Source organism: Ranitomeya imitator, chromosome 7, assembly GCF_032444005.1.
Source record: "Ranitomeya imitator isolate aRanImi1 chromosome 7, aRanImi1.pri, whole genome shotgun sequence".
Lineage (NCBI taxonomy): Eukaryota > Metazoa > Chordata > Amphibia > Anura > Dendrobatidae > Ranitomeya > Ranitomeya imitator.
In genome coordinates, this window is record NC_091288.1 from 63893020 (window position 1) to 63910754 (window position 17735).

Genomic DNA, 17735 nt, shown 5'->3' on the forward strand with positions numbered 1-17735 from the left:
GGTGTTCCCCAGGTTTCCTTGCCATTGCTTCGGTCTTCCGACTCTCGTTTAGTAGTTGTAGAAAAGTACACAGCATTAGGCCTACAAAATGGGTATGGGGTGGAGAGAGATGGTGTGTTACACTCCAAGGTGTTCCCCAGGTTGCCTTTCCTGAGCTTCGATCTTCATGCTCTCGTTTAGTAGGTGTCGGAAAGTAGGCTGCATTAGGCCTAAAAAATGGGGAATGGGGTGGAGAGAGATGGTGTGTTACACTCCAAGGTGTTCCCCAGGTTTCCTTGCCATTGCTTCGGTCTTCCGACTCTCGTTTAGTAGTTGTAGAAAAGTACACAGCATTAGGCCTACAAAATGGGTATGGGGTGGAGAGAGATGGTGTGTTACACTCCAAGGTGTTCCCCAGGTTGCCTTTCCTGAGCTTCGATCTTCATGCTCTCGTTTAGTAGGTGTCGGAAAGTAGGCTGCATTAGGCCTAAAAAATGGGGAATGGGGTGGAGAGAGATGGTGTGTTACACTCCAAGGTGTTCCCCAGGTTTCCTTGCCATTGCTTCGGTCTTCCGACTCTCGTTTAGTAGTTGTAGAAAAGTACACTGCATTAGGCCTAAAAAATGGGTATGGGGTGGAGAGAGATGGTGTGTTACACTCCAAGGTGTTCCCCAGGTTGCCTTTCCTGAGCTTCGATCTTCATGCTCTCGTTTAGTAGGTGTCGGAAAGTAGGCTGCATTAGGCCTACAAATTGGGTATGGGGTGGAGAGAGATGGTGTGTTACACTCCAAGGTGTTCCCCAGGTTTCCTTGCCATTGCTTCGGTCTTCCGACTCTCGTTTAGTAGTTGTAGAAAAGTACACAGCATTAGGCCTACAAAATGGGTATGGGGTGGAGAGAGATGGTGTGTTACACTCCAAGGTGTTCCCCAGGTTGCCTTTCCTGAGCTTCTATCTTCAGGCTCTCATTAAATTGTGGTTAAATGGAACAACTGCATTTGGTGTACTAGTTGGTTTGGGGCCTACTATCGGTGTCTGCCACTCCTTGCTGTTCTCCTGGTTTCCTGTCCTGAAATACCATTTTCAGCCTCTCGTTAAGTAGTTGTTAATGTTAGACTGCATTTGGCCTACTAGTTGGGTTGGGGCCTACTATCGGTGTCTGCCACTCCTTGCTGTTCTCCTCCACTGAACAAAGCTGTGCCGCCTGTTTACTACGGTTGCCAATTTTGAACTGCATTTCGACTACTTACTGATTTGGCCCTACTCTCTGTGTCAGCCTCTCATTCCAGTTGTCCTCCACTGCAATGCCCCCTGGTTATTCCTGTGTTACCAATTTTGAACTGCATTTAGCCCACTTTCTTCTTTGGGCCTATATCTGTGTTTCCACTTCATCGTGCCCATTGCCCAGCCAGTGATAGATGAGTCTGCTGGTACATTGACCCATAACGCAACATTCCCCGTGCACGCTACACAACAACATTGTGACCCTGCTGAAAGTCAGGTTGCTCTTCCCGCATACCATACCACCTTACACGGGGACAAAGAGGAAGGTGCAGATGAAAGTGCAGGTTCCTTCATCAGGTGGGGGGAGGAATACTAGTTGGCGACGTCACTGGCACAGGGCCTCTCATAGTACGCAAAAGTGTTGCTGCCGGTGGGAGGCGCCCCCGCCGTGCAAACACACCGCTGTACTTTGAGGGGCCCTGTGCCAGTGCCAATGCCAACGAGTGGGCCCCCCCTGCTTGCACAGGTTCACAGCACTTGCAAAGTTGAAATACTTACCTCTCCCTGCTCCACTGCCGTGACGTGGTCCAGATTTCCTGGGCCCACTAATTACTTGAACCAGCCCTACCCCCCACAACTTTAGCCAAATGACCCCCAATTTCAAATGCCTTCCAATTATTATAAGGTAAATTACGCTTGACAAGCTTCATTAAGAAGAATGGATGGTTTTGACATTAAAATGGGCACTCTAGGTGTTTTCCTGGCCCCCACTCACTGCCGACTATGCTGCCCCATTGACTTGCATTGGGTTTCATGTTTCGGTCGATCCCGACTTTACGTCATAATCGGCCGATTTCACTCGACCCGACTTTGGACATAGTCGGGTTTCGCAAAACCCGGCTCGACTCTAAAAAGGTCAAGGTCGCTCAACTCTAGTCATGATATCACACCTGAATCCCATGTCAGGAACATGTGCAAGCCTCATTTTACTTGGAAGCAGCCTCCTCAAAGGAAAGAGACAGGAGTGCCATTGACCAATCTGCACAAGCCTACACACTTCTTCGGAAAACTACACAACCAGGCAGAAGAATGTATCTTTTGCATGTTATGAGCAACAATGTAGTAATTACAGGATATGTCCCAGAGATTGTCGAGGTCTGTGGAGTGTATTACTCACGTGACAGGCAGTGCTACAGAGCTCAGGTAAAGGCTTAAGTGTGGCAATGACCATGTTATAATATGTGCAAGTCCGGGGTCAAACTTGCAAGTGCTATGCGAGAAACTCACAGAAGTCTCTCGCATCAAAGCCCGGCACTGCCGCCGGCACTTGGGACCGGAGCGTTCAGCTGCCTGTATTCTGTATTCCCATGCAGCTGAACACTCCAGTCCCGAGTGACGGCGGCAGTGTCGGGTATTGATGCGAGAGACGTGTGCAAGTTTCCTTCATTGCACTCACAAGTGTGACCCCGGCCTAAGGCTGCGGCCTGAATAAGTCTGTGGAGCATACTCAAAGTTTTAAAGAACCCACTCGGCAGTTGTTATTTGTGAGGGCTGAGTAAAACTCTGACGGTCATTGAGAAGCTGGAATTCAGACACTGCCCTCTGCTGCTCTCTAAGCCTTGCCAAAATATGAAAGGTCGAATTCCAGCATGTGGGCAGGTCACAAATCATTCGGTGATGAGGCAAATTAAAGTGCTACTGCAGTGAAGCCAGACTGGCAAAAGCCTGAGATGACTGTTGGAAATGGGGGCTGACACATGGTACCTTGGCAAGCAAGTCCGGAAAGTCAGGGTATGTTTTTAAAAGACACTGTACAACCAAATTCAGCATGTGGGCTGCTATGGACCTGGTGGTTAGGAGCACCCGGAACGACCTGATGGTTAAACTCACACAGGACAAGCTCTGGGAAGTGGGAGCTCTGCTGACCGCAACCCCTAATCCTATCACACAACTAGAAATAGCCGTGGAGCGTACCTAACACGACCTAGACGCCTCTTCACAGCCTAAGAGCTAACTAGCCCTAAAGATAGAAAATAAAGCCTACCTTGCCTCAGAGAAATTCCCCAAAGGAAAAGGCAGCCCCCCACATATATTGACTGTGAGTTAAGATGAAAATCACAAACACAGAAATGAAACAGGTTTCAGCAAAGGGAGGCCAGACTTACTAAACAGACTGAGGATAGGAAAGGTAACTTTGCGGTCAGCACAAAAAACTACAAAAGACCACGCAGAGTGTGCAAAAAGACCTCCGCACCGACTCACGGTGCGGAGGTGCCACTCTGCATACCAGAGCTTCCAGCTAGCAAGACAAAATCATGATAGCCAACTGGACAAGGAAGCAATGAATAAATAATTAACTAGCAGGGACTTAGCTTCTGCTGGAGTAGACAGGTCACCAGAAAGATCCAAGAGCGAACTGAACCAGTACAAGAACATTGAAAGCTGGTATGGAGTAACGATCTGAGTGGAGTTAAATAGAACAGCCAGCCAAAGAATAAACTACGTCACCTGTGGAAGGAACCTCAGAAGCAGCAGCTCCACTCACAGCCACCAGAGGGAGTCCATGGACAGAACTCGCCGAAGTACCATTCATGACCACAGGAGGGAGTTTGAAAACAGAATTCACAACAGTGGGCCATGTATGGAATGTGTACCAGCTTGCAGGACTTTAAAGCTGACACCAAGTTATGCCCATTATCATACACAACCAGACATGGCTAGAGGTTCAGCGGGGAGAGCCACTGATCAGTCTGATATTTTATCCCTTTCAAAAGCTCTGCTGTGTTGTGAGCTTTATTACCTAAACAGATGAGCTTCAGCAGAGCATGCTGCCACTTCACCATGGCAGTGCTGTAGACCTCCAAGCTGTGGAATAATGGGGTGGCAAGTTTTGATGAGGAGGAGGAGAGACAGGAACAGGAATACAAGAAGACTGAACCCTTGTGGAAGTTGGGCCCGCTGTTCTTGGTGTGGGTAAGATGTGTAATGTCCAAGCCTCTGACTCTGTCCTAGACTCCGCCAGACTCACCCAGACTCACCCAGTGTGCTGTCAGGGAAATGTAGCATCCTTATCCACAAGAGCTTGTCCACGTATCTGTGGTTAGATGGACATTCCTGTGACTGTGTTGACCAGAGCATAGCTGATATTGTGTAAAAGATGCCTATGTAACATGAGGACGGCACCAAGAGGTTGTGGAAAGACTCAGTTCCCACAAGCAGAAATGGCAACATTTTTAGGGCTAGTAATCTGGCAATGTGTTTAGCAATATGGCCTGTGGGTGGATATTTCTGCTTCCTGTGAAACATCTGGGGCAGGGCTGAATGCTGCACTAGGACAACAAACTGAACGTGGTTGCTGACTGTTGGGTCTGTGCAATCACAGGATGTGGGCAGGAGGCATCAGCACCTGTTTCCTGGACAGCAGATTGGGAAGGCTGTAACACATAAGAAGGGGCAGTGGTTTCACCCTCAGACACAGATTTTGTACCCAGACGTTTCCCCTACCTACTAGGGTGCTTGGCTGCCATGTTCTTCTACATGCTGGTAGTGCTCAGTGCTCATCAGTGTTTCAATGTTCTTGCCTCTTCTCAGCTTAGTATGGTGGCAGATGCTGCAAATTGCAATTGTTTTTTCTGAAGAACTTTCAGAAAAAACTGCCATACAGGGGAACAACGCACCCTTGGCCTGTTATCTAGCCAAGTAGGAAGGCTTTGTCGAACAGTTGACTGAGTTCTCCCTCTGTTCAAACCACTACCTCTTCTTGCCTGTTTTCATGCTGTGGATCCATCCCTCTTTGCACTGCTATGCTCACTAGGTCTGACACTGTGCCAGGTTGGATCAGTGGCCTCGTCATTGACCACATCTTTTTCCAATTCATCAATCTTATCCTCCTTCTGAATTGTGATTTTAGGCTGACCTGATGGCAACTGTGCGTCATGATTATCCTCCATCTCTTCAGACATGAATTGACCTTCCCCAACATGGCTTTCTTCTACGCATGGGTGCTCAAATGTTTGTGCATCAGTGCACTCCACCTTCGTCTTACCCTCTTTAATGGTGCACATTGACTGGCCTGAATAATTAAAAGGGAATGTAAACAGTTCCTTGGAGTGGTCAGCGTTGGGGCTCACAAGTCTCCTGGACTCTTGACGGGGAGAGAAAGGAGGACCAGGTTGAGGATTCTGAGGCCAAGCCTCTTGGCTACTGGGACTGAACTGTGTGGACAACTTGGTGATGCTGCATGTCAACAGACTTGAGCCTTTGTCTGCCATCTGACCCACAACGTCCTTGCACTTGTCTGGGTTCAACAGTGGTGTAGTGAGCTGACTGAAATCTGACAGGAAGCTAGAACGAGATACAGTCACCTTCTGATCTGTCACACAGCCTTGGCGGGCACCACCACATCCATGTCCACATTAATTAAAGCCACACTTTCCCATATTGAATGCATTATAAAAAAAAAAACATTTCTTGGCTTTTTTTTCACTAGTACCCTCACAGAGGTGTTCTTTACAAATTCTCTCTATCTAGCAATGTGTGGGTATTTTTTTCAGATATCCGCTGTATTACACATAGTTACATAGTTATTAAGGTTGAAGGAAGACTATATGTCCATCTAGTTCAACCCATAGCCTAACCTAACATGCCCTAACATGTTGATCCAGAGGAAGGCAAAAAAAACCCAAGTGGCAAAGAGTAAGCTCCACATTTGGGAAAAAAATTCCTTCCCGACTCCACATACGGCAATCAGACTAGTTCCCTGGATCAGAGCGCTATCAAGGAATCTAGTGTATATACCCTGTAACATTATACTTTTCCAGAAAGGTATCCAGTCCCCTCTTAAATTTAAGTAATGAATCACTCATTACAACATTATACGGCAGAGAGTTCCATAGTCTCACTGCTCTTACAGTAAAGAATCCGCGTCTGTTATTATGCTTAAACCTTTTTTCCTCCAAACGCAGAGGATGCCCCCTTGTCCCTGTTTCAGGTCTATGATTAAAAAGATCATCAGAAAGGTCTTTGTACTGTCCCCTCATATATTTATACATTAAAATAAGATCACCCCTTAGTCTTCGTTTTTCCAAACTAAATAGCCCCAAGTGTAATAACCTATCTTGGTATTGCAGACCCCCCAGTCCTCTAATAACCTTGGTCGCTCTTCTCTGCACCCGCTCCAGTTCAGCTATGTCTTTCTTAAACACCGGAGACCAGAACTGTGCACAGTATTCTAAGTGTGGTCGAACTAGTGACTTGTATAGAGGTAAAATTATATTCTCCTCATGAGCATCTATGCCTCTTTTAATGCATCCCATTATTTTATTTGCCTTTGTAGCAGCTGCCTGACACTGGCCCCTGAATATGAGTTTGTCATCCACCCATACACCCAGGTCTTTTTCATTGACGGTTTTGCCCAGAGTTTTAGAATTAAGCACATAATTATACATCTTATTACTTCTACCCAAGTGCATGACCTTACATTTATCCCCATTAAAGCTCATTTGCCATTTATCAGCCCAAGCTTCTAGTTTACATAAATCATCCTGTAATATAAAATTGTCCTCCTCTGTATTGATTACCCTGCAGAGTTTAGTGTCATCTGCAAATATTGAAATTCTACTCTGAATGCCCCCTACAAGGTCATTAATAAATATGTTAAAAAGAAGAGGGCCCAATACTGACCCCTGTGGTACCCCACTGCTAACCGCTACCCAGTCCGAGTGTGCTCCATTAATAACCACCCTTTGTTTCCTATCCCTGAGCCAGCTCTCAACCCACTTGCACATATTTTCCCCTACCCCCATTATTCTCATTTTATGTATCAACCTTTTGTGTGGCACCGTATCAAAATCTTTTGAAAAGTCCATATACACTACATCCACTGGGTTCCCTTGGTCCAATCCGGAACTTACCTCTTCATAGAAACTGATCAAATTAGTCTGACATGAACGGTCCCTAGTAAACCCGTGCTGATACTGGGTCATGAGGTTATTCCTCTTCAGATACTCCAGTATAGCATCCCTTAGAATGCCCTCCAGGATTTTACCCACAGTAGAGGTTAAGCTTACTGGCCTATAATTTCCGAGTTCAGTTTTTGTTCCCTTTTTGAATATTGGCACCACATTTGCTATACGCCAGTCCTGTGGCACAGACCCTGTTATTATGGAATCTTTAAAGATTAAAAATAATGGTCTATCAATGACTGTACTTAATTCCTGCAGTACTCGAGGGTCTATCCCATCCGGGCCCGGAGATTTGTCAATTTTAGTGATTTTTAGACGCCGCCGCACTTCCTGCTGGGTTAAGCAGGTGACATTTAATTGGGAATTTTTATCACTAGACATTTTGTCTGCCATGGGATTTTCTTGTGTAAATACTGATGAAAAAAAGTCATTTAGCATATTGGCTTTTTCCTCATCCTCATCCACCATCTCACCCAGACTATTTTTAAGGGGGCCAACACTATCATTTTTTAGTTTCTTACTATTTATGTAGTGAAAGAATATTTTAGGATTATTTTTACTCTCTCTGGCAATGAGTCTCTCTGTCTCAATCTTTGCTGCCTTAATTTGCTTTTTACAGAATTTATTTAATTTTCTGTATTTATTTAATGCCTCCTCACTACCTACTTCCTTTAATTCTCTAAATGCTTTCTTTTTGTCACTTATTGCGCCCCTTACATCTCTATTCAGCCATATTGGTTTCCTCCTATTTCTAGTATGTTTATTCCCATACGGTATATACTGTGCACAGGTCCTATCCAGGATGCTAATAAACGTCTCCCATTTTCTTTGTGTATTTTTGTGTCTCAGGATATTGTCCCAGTTAATTGCACCAAGATCCTCTCTCATCCATTGGAAATTTGCCCTCCTGAAGTTTAGTGTCCTTGTAACACCTCTACTACACATCTTTTTAAAGGATACATGAAAACTTATTATTTTGTGATCGCTATTTCCCAAGTGACCCCCAACCCTTATATTTGATATGCGGTCTGTCCTGTTGGTTAATATTAGGTCTAGCAGTGCCCCCTTTCTTGTTGGGTCCTGAACCAGTTGTGAAAGGTAATTGTCTCTCATAGTTGTCAAAAACCGATTACCTTTGCTGGAACTGCAGGTTTCTATTCCCCAATCTATTTCAGGGTAGTTGTAAAAAGTTGTATTACACATGGCAACAGCAGATTCAGGAAAATTACAGTTAAATAGTCACGTTTGCATATCTTTGCAGGCTTCCCACCAATCACACAACTGCTAGATAGAGATACGCTATTTAAGCAATGGAAAATTAGTTTTTTTATATCACCTTTATGACACACACCAACAGCAGAGTAAGAAAAATGTATTTAACCAATAGAAAATTTGTATTTTTTTATATTGCTTTTTTGCACGTGCCAACAGCAGAGTAAGGAAAATTATTGTCACTGGTAAATAGTGACATTTGCGTAGTTCAGCAGGTATTGCGTCAGTCACACAACTGCTAGATAAATATTAGCTATTTCAGCAATAGGCGAGGAATATTATTTAGCAATTAGCTTTTAAAAAAGATTTTTACTATATGCTGGCACTGCCGAATATTATTTAGGTGTAAAAAAAAATTATATGCAGGTACAGAAGAATATTATGTAGCTCCAAAAATATTTGTTTAGTATATGATGGTAATAAGACATATTATTTGGCTCTAAAATGAGCTGCTTTTGTGTATTATGTTAGTGGATGAAACCCTGCTTATCTCTCCCTAATTCCACAGTGTGTTCCTACACTTTACCACACAATGCAAACTAGCAGAGATCTGCAGCATGTACTTGCAATGATAACACCCGGGTGCCTGCCTTTCCCTCATAGTAAATCTCTCCCTACGCTATGTCCACCTAACAGAGAGCTACGCTTCACTCTCAGTAGCTCTTAAAAGAGCTTTTTGTAATCACAAACTCTCTATATGATACTTTCACCCTCCCTATTCTCACACTGCGATCACACTCCGCTGTTTCCGGCTGTAATGTGCGCAAGAAGACGCCAGCAGGAATTAAATATTCCGTATGATGCTGTAAGGCCAGCTAATCACAGTAATGCCACACCAAAGATGGTGCCGGCATTACTGTGATTGGCAAGCAAGCCCAACATTCATTCGCTGCAAATAAAGTACTAAACATGGGGGGCAGGTCGCTTGAATATACTGAGGCAAATAGTAAATTGCTCGCTGAGTAACGAATAGCCCGGATAGCGTACTATTCATGTGAGCATCGAATAGTGACAAATGTATTTGCTCATCACTATTAAACACAATGTCATATTTGAACACAAGAGCATAGTTTGGTGCTTTTCTGCCTTTATCTGTACAGCTTATCCCCATTGAATATGTGCTCCATGGAAAATGCTATGTCTTGTGAGCTGTATGCTTGCCTTGAACAGCCATTAAAGGGTGATATATGTCAGCACTCGATGTCAGTGAAGCATGTTTTGAAGCCCAGGAAATGGATCTAAATGTGCAGCTTGAAACACTTAGTAGCATTGCAAACCTGGAGAGGTTTTTTAAGAGCTCACTGAGCTTGCGCTGGCTGGGGCCACTAATGTGGAGGAGGGTGGATGTGGGGAAGATCAGGACAGAGAAGTACATAGCTGGGTTACTGTTGCAAGAAGGGGTAGGGGGAAAAGTGCCAGGCGGCTCCTAGCAACCAGGAAAATGATTGCTGTGGGAAGAAGGGACATAGAAGTGCAGCAAAGGCCAGATAGATGTTGATGGTAGGGAATTCTATAATTAGGCTGACAGTCAGAATCATCTGCCACCGAGATCGTGAATGCCAAACGGTGTGTTGTCCTCCGGGTGCTCGGGTTCAGCATATTGCGGATCGGGTAGACAGATTGCTGGGAGTGGCTGGGAAAAACCCAGCAGCCATGGTACACATCGGTACCCATGACAAAGTTAGAGGAAGGTGTAAGGTCATTAAAAATTATTACAGGGAACTAGAAGAGAAGCTGAAGGCCTGGACCTTCAAGGTGATGTTTTCAGAAATAATGCCGGTGCCACGAGTGTCACTAGAAAGACAGCGGGAGTTTAGGGAGATAAATAAGCGGCTTAGAAATTGGGGCAAGAAGGAAGGGTTTGGGTTTATAGAGAACTGGGCCGACTTCTCTGTCGGCTCCAGATTCTACAGTAGGTACGGGTTGCATCTCAATGGGGAGGATGCAGCTGTGCTTGGGGAAAAAATTGTGAGATGGATGGATGAACTTTTAAACTAGGATCTGTGGAAGGGAGGGCAGATGTGCTAAAAAGGGTAGAGTAGATAGAGAGTATGACAGTTGGGATCATTGAGGATTTGTTGGGGTCTGGGACATACAAGGAACATAGGAAGATGAGAAGGAGTAATAAATGTGCTAATTGTATTAAATGTTTACTGGCAAATGAAAGAAGTCTTGCAAACAAAATGAATCAACTGGAGACTCTTATGTCAGCAACAGAATACGATATGGTGGGTATTACGGAGACCGGGCTGGACAAATGCCATGACTGTATGACAAGTAGATTAGGGAGACAAAAAGCGCATATAGGGTCTTATCCTCAGATTAAGTGCAGTTTTTAACAGGGAGCTGCTCACCTGATGGTATAAAGCAAGAGCATGTGTATATTGGCTGCTGCAGATCCACGGGCCACCTACGCGACCTTCTCTGAGATGTTGTGCAGGAAAGTTTGTGGATTAAATCCGCACTGCCACAATAATACAGATTCGAATGTAATGAAAAACTCTGGTGGTTTATTCAAAGCGTTTCAAGGTCTGTCTGACCTCTTCATCAGGAAAATACCACAAAGACTAACAGAACTGTTGACGTTACACTGCTTAAATACACTCAAATTTCATAAACAGGCGTGAAAAGGACCTCCTGACATGTGACATCCAATGTCAGAGCTCCTGGAGACAATAATAATTAGTTACATTAATACAAAATTATTTCAAATGGAGTACATACAGAAATTCTTTATCAGCCCAATAGATATTCTATTCATTTTCAGGTATAAGGTACCCATCTAAGGACGTAACTTCATTCTTAACCAGCCTTCTAGCTTTCTGCACCACAAATTCAATCAGGCATTTTTGCTGGTGCAGTGTATATATATGTCTGAATAAGTTCCACCATTCTCTTAGTAAAAATGAAGAATGTATATACTGCACCAGCAAAAATGCCTAATTGAATTTGTGGCGCAGATAGCTGGAAGGCTTGTTGAGAATGAAGTTGCGTCCTCAGGTGGGTTCTCTTCCCATATGTTTTTTTCCAATACAAATTTTGAAAAATGTGTTCTCTCTTCCCATTTTTTTCTTTTGTTCCTTTTAAACCTGAAAATGAATAGAATATCTATTAGGCTGATTAAGAATTTCTATATGTACTCAATTTGAAAGAATTTCATATTAATTTAACTAATTATTATTGTCTCCAGGAGCTCTGACATTGGATGTCACATGTCAGGAGGTCCTTTTCGTGCCTGGTTTTGAAATTTGAGTGTATTTAAACAGTATAACGTCAACAGTTCTGTATGTGTTTGTGGTATTTTCCTGATGAAGAGGTCATACAGACCTTGAAACGCGTTGAATAAACCACCAGAGTTTTTCAATACGTTCGAATCTGTATTATTGTTTCAGCACGGATTTAATCCACAAACTTTCCTGCACAACGTCTATGACTGTATGACAAACATAGTGGGTTACTCTGCATTTAGAAAGGACAAGAAAGTCAGAAAAGGTGGAGGATCTGTATTTTTATTAAATCTAACTTAGGACAAGTGATCAATGATGACACTGGGGGGAACTGTGACAATGTAGAGTCAATATAGGTAAATGTACATGGGGATGGCAATAATGGAAAGCTGCTAATTAGAGTTTGCAACAAGCCTTATAATATAGCTGAACAGGTAGAGGAGGGATTGATGCAGAAAATTAAAAAGGCAACAAATAATAATAGGGTCACTTTTATGGGGGATTTTAACTATAAATACATTCAATAGGACATAGAATCTTCTAGTTGTGCTAAAAGATGCAAGTTCTTATCCACAATTCAGGACAATACCTCTCTCAGCTGGTAGATGAACCGACCAGGGGAGGTAATCTCTTGGGTCTGGTTCTGTCAAATAAACCAGATACAATTTCAGATCTACAGGTCAGGGAGCATTTGAGATGCAGTTACCATAATATGGTAAGTTTCAAAGTAATTTTCAATCAAACATTCAAAAGGGGAAATGCAAAAACCTGGAACTTTAGAAGAGCTGATTTCAACAAATTAAGAGAAGAGCTTAATTGTAATTGACTGGGACCATCTCATGGTAACTGGGGATATCGACCATAAATGGGGCATATTTAAGGATGTACTACTGGAATCCGGTAGAAAACTTATACACTCTGGAAATAAAATGTCCAGGAATAAAAAGAAACCATTACTGATAAATAAGACACCACAAAGTTTACTCAGACTAAAACAAAGAGCATTCAAAATCCTGAAGGCTGAGAATACAGAAATAGCATTTCAGCAGTATAAAGATCTAAGTAATGCAAAAAATAAATCAAGCTAGCAAAGTTATTCACAGAGGGACAAATTGCCAAAATAAAAAAAATCCCAAATTCTTTTATAAATACATAAATGCAAAAAAGAAAAAAAAAGATGGTATAGTCCTGTTAAAAGACTATAATAAGATAATAATAGAGGACAATGAAAAAGCTGAGATTTTAAACAGGCACTTTTCATCCGTGTTCACCAATGAACTAACTGATATAATTAGTTTAACACAAGAAAAAAGTACGCCTGCGTCTGAGCAAATTAAACATTGACAAATCCCCTGGCCCAGATGGCATTCATCCACAGATACTGAGGGAATTGAGCTCAGTAATTAACAGATCACTGTATCTTATGTTATTAGACTCACTTGTAACAGGGGTGGTGCCACGGGATTGTAGGATGGCCGATGTGGTACTGATAAGGACTTGGGTATTCTGGTTACAAGTAAGATGATCAGCAGTACTTAATGTCAAGCAGCTGCCACAAAAAGCAAACTGTGGTCAGTACAAAGAACTGGCGCATGACTTATACCTTCCAAGGACCATACTAAGGACCATGATGGGTGGATGAAAGGTGATTCCGACATCTAAATAGGAAAGGGCTCTTTACAGTTGGAGCAGTCAGAATGTGGAATGCCCTACCACAAAAGGTACTAATGGCAGACATTCTAAAAGCTTTAAAAAAAGGGCTGGATGATTTCAATATACATATCATTGTGGGTTTTAGTTAAATTAGTGACAAAAAAACCAATTGCTGGAGAAAGGTTAAAGTTGATGGACCCAGTTCTTTTTTCAACCTATGTAACTATGTAACACCTTTTCTGGGGATGCTTTTCTTTGCAGCAAGTACTTTACTTGGAAATGACTGCTCTTGCACAATTATAAGAGCATCAATGAAGGCAGAGCTTTGTTCTTCTTCTGACAAGCCTCTAAGGCTGCTTTCACACATCAGTTTTTTGCCATCAGTCACAATCCGTCAAATGTTGAAAAAACTGGATTCATCACAGATTGTGAAAAATTGATGCGACAGATCCATTTTTTTCACCGGATCCGACTAGCTGATCCAGCTATTTGGATCTTAAAAAAATCAGAACATGCTCAGTTAAAAAAACGGAATCGATCGCCAGATTCCTTCATTTGACAGATCTGGCGCCATAGGCTCCCATTCTAGCAAACGACGAATGGCGACGGATTCATCGCTGTCCATTTTTTCGACGGACACAAAAAATGTTACTATGTCCATTTCTCCAGCCGCTGGATAAACAATTTTCGGCGGATCCAGTGAACGACGGATGAAACGTAAGGCCATCCATCGTAATCCATCGCTAATACAGACAATGAGAAATAAACTGATCTGGCAGCAGCAATCGCCAGATCTGTTTTTTTTCAAAATTCGCCGGAATGAGACTGACGGCAAAAGACTGATGCGTGAAAGGGGCCTAAAAAGCAAATTTTTTTACTACTCTCTCCTGGTATTCCAGGTATGTTCCCTGGTGACCTATGTCCCTTCAAATGACAAAGGAATTGTGCGTTGCTGTTAAAAGATTTAAATTTTAGAAAATATTTCAGTTATAAAATTAATTAAATGTTTTGTGACACTGAGTCACTTCTCATGGACAAGCTGTGAGGTGTGGACGTCAAGGAGTCCAAGGTCAAAAGCCTGAAGAGTATATCAAAGACAAAGGGATAAGACAAATGAATAGTCAGAGGCAAAGGCCAGGGTCACATAACTAAGGTTAGAGTGTTTGAAAGGCAAAATGGTAATACAAACAAGTACTCAAAAGACAAATCCAAGGTCCAGTAACGAAGAGCAGAAGAACAGAATACAGAGCACAGAGCAAACACACCACTGAGTAGGGCTACAACTGGAAAAGGTCTGACCACTGCCAGACAGCTAAATAGCCAGTCAATCACTCTGAACAGGTGACACCTGGAGGAAACCCCACAAGCCCAGCCAGATTGAGCAGCTGGGCTGTCATTCACAATACTGTCACCCCAGAATGCTCTTCTTCCTATAGGGTGGATGAGCTGTCACTCACAGTGTTCTTAGGCTTTTCTAATTATAAAAAGTCTATCAAATTTGGTGTCATCCAGAGGTGCATTGGAAGTTATCATTGTAATGGATATATTTTTGGATGGCCTCAAAATGTACATTAGGCATTTTATTGCAGTATAAAAGAATAGACATTTTCAGTGGAAACTTATTTTTTTTTTTTTTTTTTTAGTAAGGTCAATATTCAGCAACTCCCAATATTGTTTCATTTCAGCAGGGTATGTGGGCATTCATAAGGCACTTGCAAAAATAGAATTGGGATTCACCTAAATAAATTTCTGGAATTAGAGGCTAGTTTGATTAACAATTACTGGGATCAGCTCATCATAAAAAATAATTCTAAAATTTCAGTTTCTTCCAAGTGGTTGTCTGTACATGGACTCCAATGGATGCAGTAAACTCTGGTATTTGGGAAGTGAGACTCACTAGTTGACCCTGGGAAGGTTTTTTCTTTACAATAGCCTGGAGGTGGGAATTAGTATAAAATGGAACCTGTCTAATCTTAAAGCAGCATGATATGAAGCAGAAGGAACTGAGCAGATTGCTATATAATTTTGTGGGAAAATATTCATTATAAAATGTGCATTATATATTTAAACCTCTGCTCTTTCTGGGATTTTTGGTCCAGAGGGCGGTTTTACAAGTGACTGACAACTTTATGTGTACAAAGGGCATACAGAGATGTCTGTCAATCACTGATAGGACCGCACACTGGACCGAAAATCCCAGAAAGAGCTGAGGTTTAAATAATTAAAACAGAGGTTATGCTGAATCTTTTCTCGCAAAACTATAAAGCAATATATGCTGACCCTTGCTCTATAACATGATGGCTGCAGATTGCACTGGATTTTCATGGTGACAGATTCAATTTAATGAAAAGGAATGACGTCTTCAAAGGGATTGAACAGGGTTAGAAAGACATGGCTATTTTCATCCACAATCAGTGAGTTACCTATCACTCTCACCCCCATTTGCTTTAATAGAACATTGCCATGCAGTGCCAACTCGTGTGTATGTGTGCCACTGTTCCTAGAAAAAAGCATTTTTTTCTAAGGTCTCATTCAGACGTCAATTTTTTTGATGTGAGAGAAAAATGGAACAAGTTTCTTCAGTGTTTGTCATCTGAGTTCTATTAAACTTTGGTCCCAGTTTCATCAGTTGAGAAAAAAAAATACTCCACCTTCTCCTATCAGTCAGTGAAAAACTGATGAAATATCAATGAATCCTATTTCTGTATAACTCTTGTAATAGAGGCACACACTACTGAAAAGGAGAATGGAAGAATCCACCAGTTAATACAGTCATATATTTCCAGAAGAAGTAAAACTGGCAATGGTATAAAGCAGAGTTCAAAGAAAAGATGCTCCCGTATTGTTATTCTATGTAGAATACAAGTATTTAGTAAAACAGTTGTTTGATGAATGGTCTGAAATGTATAAAGAGGATTGAAATGCTTAATTCAATAGCTTAACTTCATATTATACTTACTTTTTCTTTCAAGTAGGATAAAACCATATTGACAATTTCATTTGAGACTGGGATCATATACTTTTGATAAATCAATGAAAATGCCATGTTCTTGTACAAGTTGACTGCCATGATAATCTGTGCTTGATTTTGTTGCTGCTAATTCTGGTGAAAAAAATCTGTCAAATGAGGTGTAACATTTATTGCAGTTGATAATGTTGACCATTTCACAATATTTTTCTTTCTGTGTAAAAATAGAATATGGTAAATAACAAAAAGTACCGTACATAGGGTTCAAAGAGCATGAGATAACAAAGAATCAGCGTGTATGCAAAACATACAATAAGTGCCAAAAATGAAAATTTTAAGTTTATTGCTGAAATGTGAGTGAACCATGGGAAGAAATAAGGATGTCAGTTGTCCCAACAAACATACTTAGGCTATGTTCACATACTGCGCATTGCTGCTCTCTGCAGTAAATTCACAAGTGGAGATGAGCAAATTTGTTCGTATTTGGTTCCGAATACGATCGGCATCGAATATTGTTTCTGCAATATTCTTCAAACACAGCCGAATGTCATTAGAGTAAATGGGAGTAGAAATTGCCGAATATTTTCGAAACTGATCATCAAACATACATTCGGCACAAATAGTGTTCAAATATGGCACAAATACGTCAAAATCAGATTTGGGGACAAAAAATCAACAAAGTTGCTCCTCTCTATTCACATGTATTCACAGTGCCTTTAACTATTTTACAACAACACACATATACTGTAGGTACGTCATAGGTAGTTTACTCCCCTTTGATACGAGCTCCGGCACTGAGCCCACACTTTTCCTGGCATTTGATCAACTGTCATGTGCCTTTAACATCCAAGGGATGAATCGCGCTACACTCGACAGCAGTGTGTAACTCAAGCATGCTAGAAGGGCATCATAAAACCTGACCATCAGTGCCCCTGTTATGTGATCATGGGGTGCTGATGTGTTGGTTTGACAGCAGGAGGTTCAGCAGGAGGTGATGATTTTTTTGCTACACATATCTGGGCTTAAGCCCTGCTATGTGCAGCACAAGCAATCGGAAGATAGCAGCTTCAGGTCTCCCAAGGGAACTATTGAAACAAGTAAAAAGTTAAAAGAAAGTTTCAAAAAATATTAAAAAACAAAAAAAAATAAGAAGTTCAAATCACACCCCTTTTACCCCATTCAAAATAAAACAATAGCTAAATAAAAATTAGACGTTTGGCATCACTATGTTCAGGAAATTCAAAAATACAAAAATAGGAAACAAAATCCTATATGATGGAAGAGTAATAGGGGTGACACAAATAACATGAGACTATCAGATGTGTTTCAAATTCAAGTGTGTTCTTAGACTTGGTTTAGGCCACTTCATTCTTGTATAGTTGGTTGTGAAAGTATTTGCCCCCTTTGGCTTTCTACCTATTTTGTTACATTATAACTTGTGTTTAAATATT

The 17735-nt window shown here is 41.8% G+C and overlaps 1 protein-coding gene across 1 annotated transcript in view; it reads right to left on the bottom strand.

Moving 5' to 3' along the window:
* LOC138645860 (uncharacterized) overlaps positions 1-16430 on the bottom strand; it is a 68939-nt gene extending 52509 nt beyond the window's left edge. The window contains exon 1 of the mRNA XM_069735365.1: positions 16276-16430. Coding sequence (XP_069591466.1) covers positions 16276-16386 — 111 coding nt within the window. The 5' untranslated portion in view covers positions 16387-16430. The remainder of the gene's footprint in view (positions 1-16275) is intronic.
* Positions 16431-17735: the final 1305 nt, after the last annotated feature.